Source organism: Hyperoodon ampullatus (genome assembly GCF_949752795.1).
Source record: "Hyperoodon ampullatus genome assembly, chromosome: 14".
NCBI lineage: Eukaryota > Metazoa > Chordata > Mammalia > Artiodactyla > Ziphiidae > Hyperoodon > Hyperoodon ampullatus.
The window spans coordinates 42,273,943-42,291,595 of NC_136927.1; the positions used below are offsets into that span (position 1 = coordinate 42,273,943).

A 17,653-nucleotide genomic window follows, 5' to 3' on the forward strand; every position below is an offset into this window, starting at 1 on the left:
AATTTACTAGCTTACAGTTCTATAGGTTAGAAGTTAAACATGGAACTAAAATCAAGGTCTCAGCAGGGCTGCATTCCCTTCTGGAAGCTCTAGGGGGTAATCCATTTCCTTGCCTTTTCCAGCTTCTAGAGACCACCCACATTCCTTGGTTTGGGACCCCCTTCCTCCATCTTCAGAGCTGGCAACATTGCACTGTCTAACAATTCTGTAATCACGTCTCCCTCTGACTCTGACTTTAGCCGGGAAAGATCCTTTCAAGGACTCCTGTGTTAGGTTGGGGCCAGCAGATAATCCAGTATAATCCTGTCTCACAGCCCTTATTCTTCATCACATGTGCAAAGTCCCTTTTGCCATGTTAGGTAACATACTCACAGGTTCTGGGGATTAGGATGTGGACATCTTTGGGGGATGTTATTCTGCCTACCACTCAAATTACAGGTCCTGCCCATACTTAAGGGGGTTAGAAAAGAGTGTTCATAACAGCAAGCAGGGATCATTAGGCTCTCTTGCACCCTAGGGTGACTTGCTTCCCTCACAAGAAGTGGAGCGTGTGACGGGGCTTTATCATAGGCAGGTCTTCGTTCTTGCCTTCACCACCCACCAGTGGCTCTTGAGTGTCAGTTACTCTTAAGGGTCCAATAAGGTTCTTCTATTATTAACCACAGAAACCCTGGTTGACATAAGCAAGAGGAAATTTCTTGGGAGACTGTGGGGCTCACAGAATCGACGGAAAGCTGGAGAACTGGGCTTGGAAAAGACAAGAACTAAAGTGCATCCTAGGAATTGCAGACAATAATTGTGAGACCCTAGCAAGAATAGTCTGGTCCAGAAACTGCCGCTAGGACAAAATGAAATGTCAGCTATCTCTGGTCAAGTTGACCTACTTAAAGTTCAAATTCAAAGGAGGCAACTCATTGTCTAGCTTGGGTCACATACCCACCCCTTGGCAACATCCCACCAGACTGATCTCAGTGGGTATGATGGAATTTCTCAAAAGGAGATGGAGGTATGTTGTCAAGAAAGAGAAGAGGATTCTGAGCCACCAGAACTCAACAAATACCCTCTACTACGTTCTCTGCCATCTGTTTCCTCAATAATAGAAGGAAGTTATTGCTTCATTCAGGGCAGGATAACTGCTACAACAAGCATCATCAACACTGTAGTGGCTAAACACAATACAAGTTTATTTTTTGCTCTGGAAGCATTCCAGCATGGATATTCCTAGTTGGGGGGCTATCTTATGGCTCTGCCATCCCTTAAGGCCTCAGAGTCTTTAGCTTCCAGCCAGTGGATAGGGAAAGTGTGGAGGATCATACAGGAAGTGTTTATGGACCAGGCCTGGAAGGGGCATATGTCACTTCCATTCATTAGCTGGAACACGCTGCCGTGGTCACATCTAATTGCAAATGAGAAATGGAGTCTACCTGTGTGCCCAGGAAGAAGATGGAATGGGCTTTGGTGAGCTTAAAGCAAGAGTTTGTTTTTGTAGATAAAGTTTTATTGGGACATACCGTGCCCATTTGTTTACATACTGTATAAAGCTGCTTTCACACTACGGTGACAGAGTAGTACCAACAGTGACTGTATGGCCTGCAAAGCGTAAAATATTTGATATCTGGCCCTTTACAGATAAAGTTTGTTGACCCCCAGCGTAGAGCAGTCTCTGCAAAAAGCATGATGGTCCCTATTTCTTAGTATCAAATGATATAGGGCATATAGCAGCTGTTAGTATAATACCTACAACACTGTAGTGCAAATAAATCACCATAAGTTGTGAGCAGTAGAACCTATTCACATATTAGTACTTATTCCTAGAGATTGGCCTGCCATCTATATATAATGTCCAGGCTAAAGTCACTGAAGGCACCAACTGTGATAAACCTTTTTGTATAGGATTTACCTATTTCCAGGTTTCCTCCAGAGATGTTAAGATCTCATTCCTTCGGTAGTCTTAATTGAGTGCCTACTATGAGCTTGACTCTGCAAGAAGCTCAAGGGCTACTCAAACCCAAAACACTCTCAGAGAATCTTGGCAGGCTTCACATAGGGGATCATTTAAGATGGGCCTTAAAGGTTGGATAGGAGTTTGCCAGAGAAGAGGGGTGTTGGAGGCATTCCAGACGAGAACAATACATGTTACTCTCTGAACAAATATGGGTCCGGTGCCCACTGTGTGCCTGGTGTTACGCCAGGCCCTGAAGATGCAGTGGTGACACCAGACAGATAGGGACCCTGCCCTCACAGGTGCCCTCACAGGGCAGAGAAGACCATTGTTGAAGAATCAGTGCAGATGAGATGTGTGTTACATGGGACAAGTCCGGAAGGCTTGGTAACCTGTAGGGGACCAGGTCTGTGCATGGTCTCTCTCTCAGTCTCTCTTTTTTTAGGAAAATAGTTTATATATATTTAAAATTTCAGTGGTTGACATTTTGGCCACTGGATGTCATCACAGATCTAGCTTGTTTTCCCCCAGCCTTATTTTATGAAAATGTAGAACTGTAAATATGTAGGCATACAACGTGGTGTTTTGCTGTAACTTATTTTTCCCCCCAGCACTCATTGGACGGAGCCGGCTGGGCCGATGGCGGGGCCGGGCGCGCTCTGGGAGGCCCTCTGGGCACTCCTGCCCCGCACGAAAGAGGAGCTGAAGCTGGAGCTGGGAGAGAAGGTGGAGGGCAGCGTGGTGATGCTGCTGCAGGAAGCCGCCGAGCTCTTCTATGGGGACAGGAGGCAAGAGTGTCTGCAGACCTGCGAGGCGCTGCTCGACTACTCCTGGGAGAAGCTCAACACAGGGCCCTGGCAGCACGTGGACAAGGACTGGCGGCGGGTGTACTCCTTCAGCTGCCTCCTGAAAGCCGTGTGTCTGTGCGCGCCGCCTGGGGACGCTGCCTCCGTGGCCGCCGCCCTGAAAGCCTGCGACATGGGCCTGCTGATGGGGGCGGCCATCCTTGGGGACATCCTCCTTAAAGTCACTGCCGTCCTCCAGAAGCACCTGCTCTCTGGAAAAAGGCCCGCCCCCGGCCCGAGCCAGGAGCCGCTTGGCATAAAGGTATCCGGGGGCAGGGGGGTGGGCAACCGCCACTGACCGCACCCAGCAAAATCCATCAGCCCTGTTTTCCTAGAAGTCACAGGTCAGCTCTCCCCTGGGGTGAAGCCCCTGGCACGCTGACCCCTCTGGTTGAAAAATGGCATCTCCATTGATTTGGAAATGGAACAGCCTCTTGTCTCAATTTTTTTTTTCCCAGTTTGTGTAAAAGCAGTGCCCCCTGGGGAGAGCAGGAGGGTAAAAGCTTTGTGGTTCCTGAGAGAAATGGCTCAGAGGGATTGTGTGGCCGAGGCCTGCAGCCAGCGGGAGCCCTTCTCTTTCAGCTTCTTCCTGGCCCCTTGGTTGAGGTGTCACCCACTTTCCTGGCTGCCTCTGTCTTTGTGCTGCTGAGTTTGGATGAGATTCTACAACTCACATGACTAATCGGTCCTGCCCTTTAGATACTTGACCATGTCCTCACTGGTATTTAAGTGCATGTGCCAGAGAATACCCCACAGACACTGAGGGTCATTTCCTCAGGCTTCACATCTCAGCACTGACACACGGACCCACTCACAGTACCTCTGGGCAAGTCAGTCACCTCCTCTGAGCCTCAGTTTCCTTATCTGTAAAATAGCAGAGTGCTGACCCCCAGAAAAAAAGGGCTGAGACTGTACTGGACACTGGGTAAGGGAGTTACGGGGTGTTTTCGACATTTTCCTAAATATTTTCTTGTTTTCAGAATTCCCTACAGTGAGTATTATTTTTCTATAAGAATAATGCAAATGGATGTCATAAATACACCATACATGTAACTGAAGTAAAAAGTGAGCCTATAAACAGGGAAGAGAAATTTGCAGCAAAGCTGTCAGAGAGGAGATATCTTTATTGTATAAGAATTATACAAAGCAACAGGGGAAAAGAAAAACTGGGCCCCAGGAAGTAGAGAGACCAGACACACGAACAGACTGTTCACAAGGAGGAAGCAGATCTGTTAAACGAACATGTGGGAAATGTTCAACCTCACCTCTGGTTTAAACAAACAAACAAAAAAAGCAGCCGTTCTTGGCTCTGAAACTATCAAATGAGATTTTACACAACACCCAGTGTTGCTAAGGGTGCCACAGGGCCAAGGGCATGGGGTGTTGGTGTACCTTTCAGAGGGTCGGGCAGACATGCAGATCAAGGGACAAATATCTGTCCCCTTGGACCCAGGGGTTGCACCCACCCTTGCCCAGGCCAGGGCTGTCCCAAGGGATATGGCGGTGGCTTCATGGCCAAGGTGGTGTTCGTGGTCTGGGGCAGTGTATATGGTTAAGGGGGTGGAAGCTCAGGCTCTGAAGGCAGCTGCCTGGGTTCACATTCCTGCGCCACCCCCCGCTGCCTGTGCCACCTCCGTTCCCCTGCCTGTAGGAGGGGCTTTGCTCAGCAGCCTTACTGAGCCCCAGCGGTGGCCCAGATGTGCCAGGAACCAAGGGCATGGTCCAGACGCCATCCTGGAGCTGACATTCTAGTGAGGCTGTAAAAGAATGTCTTCTCCCAGATGGTGAGAAAGGTGGGGAGGCTGCTTCAGACAGGGTGGTCAGGGAAGGCCTGTCTGACAAGGGAGTACAGGGAAGTAAAAGTCTACTTTGGGGACAGCGAGAAAAGAAGAGGCAAATACAAGGCCTCGCACATCACCTGCAGGGAAGAATGTTAGCTGTCGCTGCCGCCACTGCATGAGTGTTGAGAACGGGCTTGGGGTCCAGCAGGGGGAGCCGAGGGAGGCGACAGGTGCCAGGCGGCAGTGCTGAGTGCTTTACATGTGAGGTCTCGTCACCCAGTGGGGTTTAACGCGTGGGGAAACGGGCTCAGAGACAGTAACTTGTTCAGGTCCCTCAGCTGGGAGATGGTTAAGTAAATGATGAGGCAGCCACTCAAGCCATTGCAAGGACTGAGTGGCAGCATGGAAACTACTTTGGAGAAATTATTGGACAGAAGAGGCAGAGTTGCTTATTCATCGTGAATCTTAGAGTGGATCAGAGATCCATATGTGTGAACGAAGTGGGAAAGGGACATACAGTAATGAGAAGAATCCTTGTAGGTTAGATGGTGGAGTTTGGGATAGTAAGTTTTCCTCTATGAAAGCAATATATTAGTTTTATAATTAAACAAACATTTTAAATGAACCGGTAGAGAAAAAAAACATCTTGATATCGTGAAACGTCAGTAGTCGCAGTAGCAGCAGTAAAACTGACAATAAATGTTAACTGTTAATTATTGTTACTAATGACATCTCAGCTGTCTTACTACCATTGATGCAAATTGCTAGTGGAATGCCTCGAATTTTGGCCTTTCTGCAGTTGTTGCCATCTTGTTTTGTCTTAATTTTGAACAGAAAGCAAGGAATGACCACGTTCCGATTCCAGATATGACGTCAGAAATAACGGTGCCCCGGCTTCACTGTCCATCCCTCCAGTATTTCAGGAAGCATTTTTTGGATCCAGGGAGGCCTGTGATCTTGGAAGGTGTGGCCAACCACTGGCCGTGCATGAAGAAGTGGAGGTGGGTGTCTGCTGAGGGCGGTGTGGTTCCTCTTCCCAATTTAGCATCTCCAGAGACCCCCAGATTCCTCCTCCCATCATCCCCAAGTGAATACAGCCCCACAGACACTTCACTGGCAGTGAAGTGAGATGGACGGCCGAGGGGTTAAACACGCATTAAAGGCACAGTGCTCTGAAGCGATGCCAGAGGTTATAAGATTCTTACCTTCTACAGCTTGCCGGCCCTAAGCAGTTTTTAAGGAGTGCGTCTTGGAAGTCCAATGTTAAGTCCATTATGCAGTTTTGCAGGATCTCAGGAATTCTGTGGAGTTTCTTAGGGGTCCCTGAGCCTTGAGAGTAGAAATAAGAACCCAAGACAGCCCCACCCCCTCTGCGTGGCCTCCGAGGGCTCCTGTGTTTATTTTCTCCTCATGTCTGTTTCCAGTCCCTTCTCAGATTCATGGTGGAAAGGTCAGATCAGGCAGCTGGACAGTAGCCATGATGCCACAGCCATGCCTAGTTTTGAAATGAGGAGGCATGTCTGAGGCAGGTGGATGGAGCCAGCCTGTCTTGTGGCAGTGGTTTTGCGGAGGGAGTGGTTCCCGCTGAGATTTGCGTGCTTGACCACGCAAGGCGGGTACATGCCATGTCTTCCCTCATTGTCCCCTCCCTGGTTCCTGTGTGATGGGCACTGTCATCACCCACAGTTTGCAAACGGGGAACAAGGGCTCAGAGAGGCGAAGGGACTTGCCACAGGTCCCCTGGTGGGTGACAGGCAGGGCTGGACTCAGCACCAGGCCACCTGAGCTGAAGACCCAGGCCCCTCACCACCCTGCACTGTCCTCCACTGGCCCAAAGAAGATCTCTCTGCTTGTGACAGGGCGAGCAAAGAGAGAAGTTGAAAGGCGCTAGGCAAGCAGGGAAATAGAGCTGCCCAGCAAGAACCAGATTCATAGGTTGTATCTGCAAAGCTGCCCACCGCCAGGTGGGCAGGTGACCTCGCCTCTCTCGCACCTGTGTCTCCTCAGCAGTGAAGTGGGGTCTTCCTCCACCTCGTGAGCGTTTGTGCCAATGAAAGGAGACCAGCGTAGCACGTTTAGCAGGGCACCCAACGGGTGTTAGCATACGATGGCAATGCCAATCCCTGTTTTCCGAATAGTCTGGAGTACATCCAAGAAATTGCTGGCTGCCGCACCGTCCCAGTAGAGGTCGGTTCCAGGTACACAGACGAGGAGTGGTCCCAGACGCTCATGACTGTGGATGAGTTCATCAGCAAGTACATCAGGAATGAGGTGTGTCGTTTGACTCCTTCCTCTAATACTTAGGAGGGAGGGAACGCGTTACATTTGGGCAAATAACTTCCATGTGTCGCCAGGGGAGGTTTTGGAGGAGTCAAGAAGCCATTCTTTTTTTTTTTTTTTTTTTTTTTTTTTTGCGGTACGCGGGCCTCTCACTGTTGTGGCCTCTCCCGTTGCGGAGCACAGGCTCCGGATGTGCAGGCTCAGCGGCCATGGCTCACGGGCCCAGCCACTCCACGGCATGTGGGATCCTCCCAGACCAGGGCACGAACCCGTGTCCCCTGCATCGGCAGGCGGACTCTCAACCACTGCGCCACCAGGGAAGCCCCAAGAAGCCATTCTTTAAGGGCCTGTGGTCAGTAGGCTGGCCAGCATGAGAAAGGCAGGTGGGACATATGTTCCCATTTCAGGCCCTTTGTTTTTTGGAGGGTTTTTTTGTTTGTTTGGGTTTTTTTGGTTACAATTTAGTGGGTTTTGGTATATTCACCAGATTGTGCAACCATCACCACTATCTAATTCTAGAACATTCTCATCACCCCAAAGAAACGCCGTACTCATTAGTAGTCACTTCCCATATCCCCTTCCCCTTCCCCCATCCCCAGGGAACCACGCATCTGCTTTCTGTTTCTATGGATTTGCCAATTCTGGACATTTCACATAATTGGAATCATATAATGTGTGACGACCTGTGTCTGGCTTCTTCTGTTTAGCATAATGTTTTCAGGGTTCATCTCTGTCGTAGCACGTACCAGTCCTCCGTGCCTTTGTATGGCCGAATACTATCCCTTTGATGGATAGACCACATCTTGTTTGTCCATTCCTCAGTGGATGGTCATTTGGGTTGTGTCCACTTTTTGGCTGGTATGAAAAATGCTGCTGTGAACATTCACGTACACATTTTTGTGCGGACATGTGATTCCATTTCTCTTAGGTGTATACGAGGAGTGGAATTGCTGGGTCAGATGGTAACTCTGTGTGTAACTGCCAGAGGAGCTGCCAGATTGTCTTCCAAAGCAGCTGCACCATTTTGTCATTTCTTAACAGTGAGGGCCCTGGGTGTCTTCCTCTTCCTGATACCTGTTGGCCACTCTGGCCGCAGTTGGGGTCAGTGGTGCCCAGCGTCCCATCTGCCCCGCCCCCATCTGACCCTTTCAGAGGCCCTCGGGCATCTTCAAAGAACCCCTGAGTGTCAGGGAGCCCAGTTTGTAAAGCACTGATCTCTTCACTCATCTGATTGGTAGAAATTTTCACAAAATGATCGCATCTCCAGTGCAGGCAGATGTAGGAAAGTGGACTCTCACATTAACTGCTGGTGAGAGTGTAAATGATGTAACGTTTGGGAAAACAACGTGGCAGAAGCTATTGAGATTTAAAATCCACGTACTCCCTGACTGCATTGTTCTCCTCTTGGAAGCATGTAAACATCAGGACCAGAGCATTCGGCTGTTTATTGAAACACCGCGGCAGAACCACCTTAATGTCCACCAGCAGGGGGATGGTTGAATGAATAATAATGCATCCTGTCTATAAAACATGCATCCATCAAAAGAATGAGTCACATATGCATGTATTGACCTGAAGAGGTAGTCATGATATATAATGAAATGAAAAAAGCAGACTTCACAGTAATACATATTGTATGATTCCATTTTTATTAAAAAAAAAATCCTTATGTGTGTACAGCCCCTTCATGTATCATGTGAGAAAACTGAGCCCCGGGGCTCAGGGTGACTTACTCAGGGCAGAGGCAGGGCCAGATCCTGAGTCCCCCCATCAGCCCAGTCTTGCTGGCTGGCGAGGGATCACGTTTGCCCCCGGGTTGGAGGAGGGGGACCAAGCAGGCCGGAGACGAGGGCCCTCCAGGTGCCGCCTAGGGCAGGGTGCTGAGAGCCAGCCACACGGGCAGCTCTGAGGAGGTGCCCCACGACTAACAGGGCTTTTCTGTGTCCCCTCTGGCCTTTCTCCCATGGAGTAGCCGAAGGACGTCGGGTACCTTGCTCAGCACCAGCTCTTTGACCAGGTAAGTCCGAGCCCCTCTACCCTTCACCCTCTCACCTCCTCCCACCTCCCTTCCTGGGCGCTGGCCCCGGAGGGTTGGAAAGGGGTCACAGCCTCATTTGCTCCCCAGTGGTATTGCCCCCTGCGGTGAGCAGGGAGGCCCCTGTGCCTCTACCTGTGCCCTACTCACCAGCGGGCAGCAGGGGAGCGGAGCAGGCCCTGGGATGGCCCCCAGGGGATGGAGTCTAAAGCCCGAGCGTGGTCAGAACCGAGGAACAGGTCCCCTAGGTGAGGGTGGCAGGCTCTGACCTGACCCAGAATGAGCGAGTGGCCGCTGACCTGGACTCACAGAGTTCCCTGGGCAGGGCCTGGAGCCGCCTGACCACCTTTCAGTCGTCTGCTTACGAGGTAGGCTCCCCGCACCTGGGCCTGTGCGCTGTGGCAGGGCCCGGGTTCCACTCCTCTGGGTACCCTGACTGGCTGGATGGAGGACCCTCAGGACGAACTGGTGGAGACTGAAAGAGGAGGGGGCTGTGAGCTGGAGCTGAGGGGAGGAGCAGGGCTCAAGGCCGAGGCCAGTCCCAGGGAGAGGCGCCTTGTGAGCCAGGGTCAGAGGGCAGAACAAACCCCACGTGCTGGGCGTATCCACCAGCGTGAGAGGGTTTGGTCAGGAAAGCAGAGCGGGAAGCCGAAGAGGGAGGCTGGGGCCAAGCTGGGAGGGCCTTGAAGGCCAGGCCAAGACAGCAAGGAGCCCTGGGACGTTTGTGAGCCGAGGGTTCACATTCCGAGGTGGTATTCCCAGGAGAATCCAACAGGGGCGCCAGCGGATGCAAGGAGAGCACCCAGGGGAAGAAGAGGGACCGTGGCAGGCTGCGCTAGCTCTCTCTCCATCACACATCCTCCCCTGAGACTGTCCAGGTGTGGCCCAGACAGCGCCAGCATCCTGGCTTTTAGAGGTGCAGGGTCCATCCTGGGCTGCACCCGGACCAATGGCACCAGCGTCACCCGTCACCCAGACCTGCGTCAGGTGGGGCCCGTAGCCGCCAGATGGCAGAGCTGGGGAAGCGGTGGTGGGAACCGGGACCGTCTGGCTCGTGGGGAGTGAGGAAATGGGGCTGTGCAGTGATGTGCAGGATGGCCGTAGCTGAGTTGGCAAAGGACAGGAAGAAAGGCCGCAGAAGGTGAACAGGGCTTGTCTGCGGGGGGCGAGAGGACGAGGGGGTCCCTCCCTCTCTTCTGTGCAGTTTCCAAATCGTCTATGATGAGTATGTATAGTCCTCATAGCGAGAAGAACAGAGACTTTGTTTTCAAATGCAAACAAAACAGAACAAAGTGAAGTGTAGCGTGAACCAGATTGCATCCTGCGCTTTCAAAGCCGTGCAGTTAGGATGCCGAAACGCTCAGAAGAGGGCTCACCCTGGGGAATGACCGGACAGTTGGGCTTTCCGTCCACCCCTTGCCTCATCCCCCGCTCTCCTCTTCGCTCTGTACTTGGGGGGTGGCCGGGACTGTGACCCTGGTGATGGGCGGGAGACGGCTGCTCTGTAGGCCCCTGTGCACCGGCGCTAAACCCTGCCCTGGGGACGCAGGGACAGTCGCTCTCCTGCCCCGTGGCCCTGAAAAACACACGTATCTGATGGTAATGAGCGCCTTGAAGGAAAGGAGAAGTGTACCCTACAGAGGAGGCTGGGCAGGGCAAGGGCTCTTTCCATCCGATAGTCAGGGAAGGGGTCTTGGGGAGGTAACGTCTGAGCAACAGCCCAAAAGATGAGCAGTAGGTACCCAGCCACATGGCAAATATTTTGCCCATTTTTTTTTTTATTGGGTGGTTGGTCTTCTTATTTTGAATTTTAGGAATCCTTTATATATGTTCTGGATGCAAGTTAGTTGTCAACCATAAGCATTGTGGGTATTTTATCCCTGTCATCAACTTGCCATTTTATTTTCTTCTCGTGTCTAAAAGGACATGACAAGCGCCACGCCAGCTGGGAGAGCAGCAGGTGTGAACTTTCACCTTCAAGGGGCAGGAGAGTTCAGCGTGGCCGGAGCCGAGCGCATGAAGGGGAGGGAAGTGGCAGATGGGGCCTGAGAGGGAGATCAGGGCTGGAAGAAGGATGGTTTTCTTAATGTGAAGGGAAGTATTTCCAGGATGGCTGTGGCACTGTCTGGGGAGGCGTTGAAGTGACAGGTGTGGAAGCAGGGAGACCACTAGAAGGCTGCTGCAGCGGTCCAGGGAGAGGCGACGCCGTGCGTGGAGAGACGGGGTTAGGATGGGTGTGAGCTGCCGGCACCCAACGTGGTGGGCGTGTGGAGATCGAGGGAAAGGGAGCAGCCCAGGAAGACGCCTAGGTTTGGGACCCGAACCACTCGTTAGATGGAGCTGAGGCATCCGGGGGGACTTGGCAGATGTGGTCTTGGCCAGGCCTGACGCCACAGCTGCCCAGAGCGGGCAGTGCTGGGCGGGAGGCGAGGTCAGGGGCTGGGTGTGTGCCCTGAACAGGGAAGACCTGGGTCATTCGGGGTCAGGACCACAGCCAGTGGGAAGCTGGAGTCCCTGTCCTGACCGGGGGGCCCCAGTTGGGGCTGTGCCAGCCTTCGGGAGCTGCAGGTTCAAAGTTACAGGGGGGCAGGAGGTGATGGGGCCGGGTGGGCTGTGTCCTCTTGCCCAGGCTTCCCCACGTGAGGACTTGTGGGTCCTGAGCCCTGTCCTCTCTTGCTAAGTGAAGAAAAGGGGGATTCAAGTTGATCAGGCCCCTACCACGTGATCTCAAGAGACCGGCCTGTCCTATCTCTTGGCCTCAGTCATAGTGGGGCTCGGCCTCCCAGGGCCCCTGGAAGCCACAGGTCAGCTTGGCTCCCTGTCCTGGAGCAGCCAATTGCCATTTTACTAGAACACGAGGAAGCACATTTAGAAGTAGAAGGCAAAGTACATGATTATTTTTATGACGGTCGAAGACTCTGAAGGCGTTTTGTCTCGGGACCCCAGAAATGGTTTTTCTCATCTGCTGTCAAACTACCTTGGGGACTACTGGAGCCCTGGGGCTGTCATGCAGCGCAGAGGGACCACCTGGCCTGCCAGCCTCTGCATGGCTTCTGGGGCCTTCTCTGCCTGCACGAAGCTCAGGGTCGCCCCATCCAAAACCTCTTACTGACTCCCCTCCCAGCGACCCTGTGTTTCAGAAGATTTTGGCCACTGTGCTTGGTCTGCCTTCAAGTATCAGTCACATCTAAGATGGTTTCTCCTCTTGGCGTCTCTGAATCCTTGGCCAGTGGCTCTGATGACACCGTCTGGTCAACCAGTCGCCTCTCAGGAAACCTGATGATGTCATCAGGAACCAGGCAGCTTCTCAGCATCCCACAGGGCTGGAGTCTGGTGTAATCCCAGCCAGAAACTGTGTGGTGTGACAGCAAGCCTGGCAGGGGAGAAGCAGGCAGTTTCCAGAGGCCTTTGGCATCTCGCCCCTCACTGAGGAACCCCACAGGACAGGGCACCTCAGACTGTGAACTTCTCTGTCAGCCCAAAGCAGTGGACACAGCAGCATTTCCGCATTTCTACATGGGCTGTTGGAGACAGACTCTAAAAGTACGGAACAGCCCACGCTCCCCACAGGGAGAACATTCCGGCCGCCCCCTGTGATTGTTCCACTAAAGTAATGGCCAGTCCACCTGCAGGTGTCCCTTCAGACCAGAGAGCTCACTCTGAAATACCTGAGTAAACTTGCATAGTGGGTCCCCTTTGCAACCTTTTGGGAACCAAACTTAAGTTTCCCAAAGCCTCCGAGCATTTGCAGCAGAGCAGGCAGTCTTGGGGGTTGGGGGCTTGGCAGGGCTGTGGTGGACTGGCCTCATTTGGAAAGAACCAGAGTCTCAGAGTGAAGAAACCACTCACCCTGGCTGAAGCCACTTCCCGACCAGACCTGCAGATGGCAGCTCCAGCCCCTCCCTCAGGGCCGCTGGATTCCTCACCGGCCCTGGGAGTGGAGCCCTGGAGCTGCCTTCTGCAGGTCTGGTCGGGAAGTGAGGAGGCGTGGGGCACAAGAAAACACGAGGGGACTCACGGTAGTTGCCGTTTTAAAGTATAAGGTGGTCCCCAACTTAGGATTCTTCAACCTTATAGTGGTGCCGAAGTGATATGCGTTCAGTAGAAACTGTACTTTGAATTTTGAATCTGGCTTTTTTCCTGGGCTAGTGGTGTGTTTACGATACCCCCTCGTGATGCTGGGCTGGGTCTCCCAGTACATCACACGATCAGGAGGGGAAACAATGGATACAGTCGCAGCCACTCTGTACCCAGATAACATTCTGGTTTTTGCTTTCAGTACGGTATCCAATAAATTGGGTGAGGTAGTCAACACTTTATCATAAAATAGAGTTTGTGTTCAATGATCTTGCCCAGTTGTAGGCTGATGTAAGTGTTCTGAGCACGTGTAAGGCAAGCCAGGCTCAGCGGTGAGGTCCAGTAGGTTAGGTGCATCAAACGTATTTTCAGCTTCTGATATTTTCAAGTTATGGTGGGTTTATCGGGACGCAACCCCATCATAAATCGAAGAAGAACCTGTCCATCTCATTAGAGATGGTCACTGACGGTGCCGGGGCAGGTGAGCTGACCGCACCTCCTCGTACAGCCCTCGTCCTTCCCCGGGAGCCCTAACTTCACAGCCTCCCGGAGGCCCCTGACGCCGCCACACAAAGGAGCAGCACAAGCTCACTTCCAACTGGGTCAAAGTCCATGAATGGTTTTAAGACTTCCACACTTGACCATGTCGCTTTTTTAATTTTTTTAACCCAATTTTTATCTATTTGTTTGTTTGTTTGTTTTTGGCTGCATTGAGTCTTCGTTGCTGCCCGTGGGCTTTCTCTCGTTGCGGCAAGCGGGGGCTACTCTTTGCTGTGGTGCACAGGCTTCTCACTGCAGTGGCTTCTGTTGTGGCAGAGCACGGGCTCTAGGCGCGTGGGCTTCAGTAGTTGTGGCTCGTGGGCTCTAGAGCGCAGGCTCAGTAGTTGTGGCGCACGGGCTTAGTTGCTCCGCAGCATGTGAGATCCTCCTGGACCAGGGCTCAAACCCGTGTCCCCTGAATTGGCAGGCGGATTCTTAACCACTGCGCCACCAGGGAAGTCCTGACCACGTCGCTTGATGCCACCAGCAGCGTGGCATGAGGGTGCCCCCTTTACCACATCCTCACCACCACTGTGTGTTACCACTTTTTCAACTTCTGCTAATTTGATCAGTGGGAAATGATGACGTTTATTGCTAATGAGACTGAAACCCTTCTTTATATCTAATTCATCTTTATGTATGATCTGGTTTTTGTCCTTTTCTTATTTGTATACCTTATGTATTGGGATCCTTATTATTTTTCCTTATTATTTCGCATGCACTCTCTGCATTAACCTTCCTTTACCACAGTTCAAATGTTTTCCATTTTACTCCCCATCTTTGTATTAAGTAACATATCTTAAATGTACCAACTGTGATTGCTTTACCATTAGTAAATTTTGGAAAATCTTCCCTTCCAGAGATTTCATTAACTGCTCAGTCCCATTTTCTTTTTGTTTTTCTTTAATTTGATGTTCTAAAATTAGAAAATTGCAAGCTGGTTTATTTTTAGGTACAAAGCAGTGGTATCAGGTTTTTAAGAAAAGGAAACAAAGCTAAAATGCATATGACATGGAAATAAATCTGAAAATAAAATTATAACCCTTCCCTAGCAATTATGTATTTACTTTTTAAAATTGATTTTTAAACTCCTGTACAGTAAAATGTGGCTACAGTCATATTATTACGCAAGAAGACAGTGTGTATCGGCCTTCCGGGAGAGTCAGTGGACTTCTAGGCTGCTGTGTGCCACAGGCCTGGTCTTAACCCTCCACGTCTGCTCCGACCCTACAGATCCCGGAGCTGAAGCAGGACATCAGCATCCCCGATTACTGCTGCCTGGGCACCGGGGAGGAAGAGGAGATCACCATCAACGCCTGGTTCGGTCCCCAAGGCACCGTCTCCCCGCTTCACCAGGATCCCCAGCAGAACTTCCTAGCCCAGGTTGGAGCTGCTCAGAACATCGGCCTTCCCCCTCCTCCTGGCCCAGCCACACACGGCCTGGCCGCACTGTCCACATTTAAACACTAAAGAGATGAACCACTGACAGGGACGTGGACAGAAGTGAACACAGAGAAACGAAAGGTACCAGGCCTCGGGTGGGCCCTCTGCCTGGTCGGGGCGGCTTCCAGCCATGGCTCCTGCATCGTCTGGGTTCCCAGATGCCTCCTGAGGGCAGAGCAGGGCCGGGCGCCATCTCCAGACGGAGCAAGTGCCCCGACGGATGCCTCTCCCCTGCCGTCCATCAGAACCAGGCCAGCTTCTCCTGCCAGAACCCTCTCTCCAAATACGGGGAAGCTGCTCAGCCAGTGGGTAGTTTTACTGAGACCCAGACAGAGCAGCGCGCGCGCGTGCGTGTGTTGTAAGGGGAGGGGCACCTGTTATAAAACCACCTTCCGTCGCAGGCAGAGAGGTTTGACAAGTGAGAGTGTTCTTCCAGCCCGGGGACCAGTCCCCAGAGGCAGCGGAGAGGCGGGGAGCCAGACCGCTTCTCAGCCTTGTGGACGTGAGCCATTCACTTAACCTCTCTGTGCCTCCATATCCTCACCTGTAAAATGGGGGGGAAAGGATAGACCACTCGGAGGGTTGTGCTGAGGCTCAGAGTTAATAAACATACAGCACTGAAACAGCGGTGCCACAGTCGAGTGCCTGTTAGCAACAGTAGCGAAGGCAGTGACTCCTAACCTGACGTGTGTGCTGGGCGCGGGGCACCCGGGGCAGCCGGGCACCTGCTGAGGAGGGCGGCTCTCTTCCTTGCAGGTGATGGGCAGGAAATACATCCGGCTGTACTCCCCGCAGGAGTCAGAGGCCCTGTATCCTCATGACACGCACCTTCTTCACAACACGAGCCAGGTGGGCCTGGGGGACCCGGTGGGACCTGCCGTTTCCCCTCCTCCACACCCCGTCTCTGAGAGCAGGCCAGTGACTTCCTTCGCTTTCCTCAGGTTGACGTGGAGAATCCCGACGTGGAGAAGTTCCCCAGGTTTGCCGAGGCCCCATTCCTGTCCTGCATCCTGTCTCCGGGAGAGATCCTCTTCATCCCGGTGAAGTACTGGCATTATGTGCGGGCTCTGGACCTGAGCTTCTCAGTCAGCTTCTGGTGGTTGTAGCCCGAGAGGAGGGTGCCCGGCAAGCAGACGCGCTCGTGGTCACACATCCGCCGCCCTGTGCCTGGCCCGGCCTGCGCCTGAGGACTCCCTCGCCTTGGCACACGCAGGGCGAGGGGTGCCCAGGCCAGTGTGGGCAGCAGAGGCAGGCGGGTGGGATCCCAGAGGGACATTCCCGGCCCACAACCCGCACAGAAGCTCCTGGGCTCTGAGGTTGGCTGCCTGGATTCAAGCTGGCCCTGTCGCTTAACCCGTGTGATTTGGGGTAAGGAACTCCACTGTGTGTCTCCATCTGGAGAATAGGGCGGCGCTAGTCCTCACCACAGAGGGCTCTAGGGATGCGGTGTAGGCAGAGCTGCGCTACAGACCTCAGCCGCTGTCACCAGTCTTCGTGATTATTACTGTTGTAAATACTGGCCTGTCAGGACAGCCATGGCCCGCAGGCTCTGGAGCGGGGTGGCCATGGCCTGGTCACGGGGGTGGGTTCTTACCGGCTTGCTCAGCTCAGGCCTCTGCTGGGCAGTGGGGGCCTGGGGCAGTTTCTGTCTTGGTTACTGAAGTGTAACCTGCCTTCAGAGAAGCGCACAGCCCTGCTAGCTTGGTGAATTTCCCACTCCACATGCTCCCAGCAGCCAGGAACCACCTGGCGGCCCTCCTGCCCCTTGCTGCCTCCATCGCCCGGGGCCACTCCTCTCTGAAAGAGGGTTTTAGGCCAGGAGAGAGGCCCAGGCTTCAGACTTTCCATAAACACGTTTGTTTTGTTTGTATAAAACATGGGTGGTTCTGTTTGAATTTTGACCAGGTAAGGATGCTGGGGGCAGGGGTGTCACAGACCTGCAGGAACAGCTGCGGAGGTGGCCCAGGGCCATGCCTCTACCCACCAGGCCTCTCTCCCTCCGTGGCCACCTCATGTCTGCTGGTCTGACCTTGGCTTCAGTCTCTTCCCTCTTGTAAGTAGGCTTCTCCCCGGGGGGAGAAGATGGCCCCAACAGGTCAACTCCAGATCCCAGCACCTCGACCCACAGCTCAGAAACCTCAGGGAAGTTTCTTACCATTGGGCCTGGGACCTTCGCTCATTCTGGGGCAATGCCGTGGGGCAGGGAGTGGCTGCCCTGATTGGCGGGGCCTGGCTCACAGGCCCCCCTGAGTTACTGTGAGAAGGGGGGTGGGAAGCATTGATGGGTGGCTGAAACTAGCTACTAATGTCCTCTGTAACCAGGCCAAGGAATCTGAACCTTATCATGTAGGTCTTGGGGCTTCAGCATTTTGAGCAGAGAGATAATCAGAACATACGTTTGATTCTTGGCAGGGAATAGGAGAGGCTGATGGTCAAAGCTGCAGGGAGGCTGTGGGTCTGACGCCGTGGGTGAGCCCGGGCCAGGGCCGGGCATGGAGGCCAGGTGAATACAAGAGCTGTTTAGAAAGGAATCGAGGGCTCTGTGAGCAATTGCTTGTGAGGTCGTTTATTCCTCTACCCAGCATTATTGATAGTTATTTACCTCATTTTTCATGTGAAGAATTTATAGCAAATATCAACGCCGCTGAAGGCAGTCAGGCATAAAATAGGGATGCCACCATGCCCACAGGCTCGCCATCAGTGAGCAGAC

The 17,653-nt window shown here is 52.8% G+C and overlaps 1 protein-coding gene across 1 annotated transcript; it reads left to right on the forward strand.

Moving 5' to 3' along the window:
* Positions 1-2,581: 2,581 nt before the first annotated feature.
* KDM8 (lysine demethylase 8) lies at positions 2,582-16,049 on the forward strand (the record flags this gene model as incomplete). Its single annotated transcript, XM_079719040.1, has 7 exons — positions 2,582-3,049; positions 5,403-5,569; positions 6,707-6,839; positions 8,821-8,865; positions 14,734-14,883; positions 15,700-15,792; positions 15,885-16,049. 7 exons carry the CDS (start codon positions 2,582-2,584, stop codon positions 16,047-16,049), a joined length of 1,221 nt encoding a protein of 406 aa, XP_079575166.1.
* Positions 16,050-17,653: the final 1,604 nt, after the last annotated feature.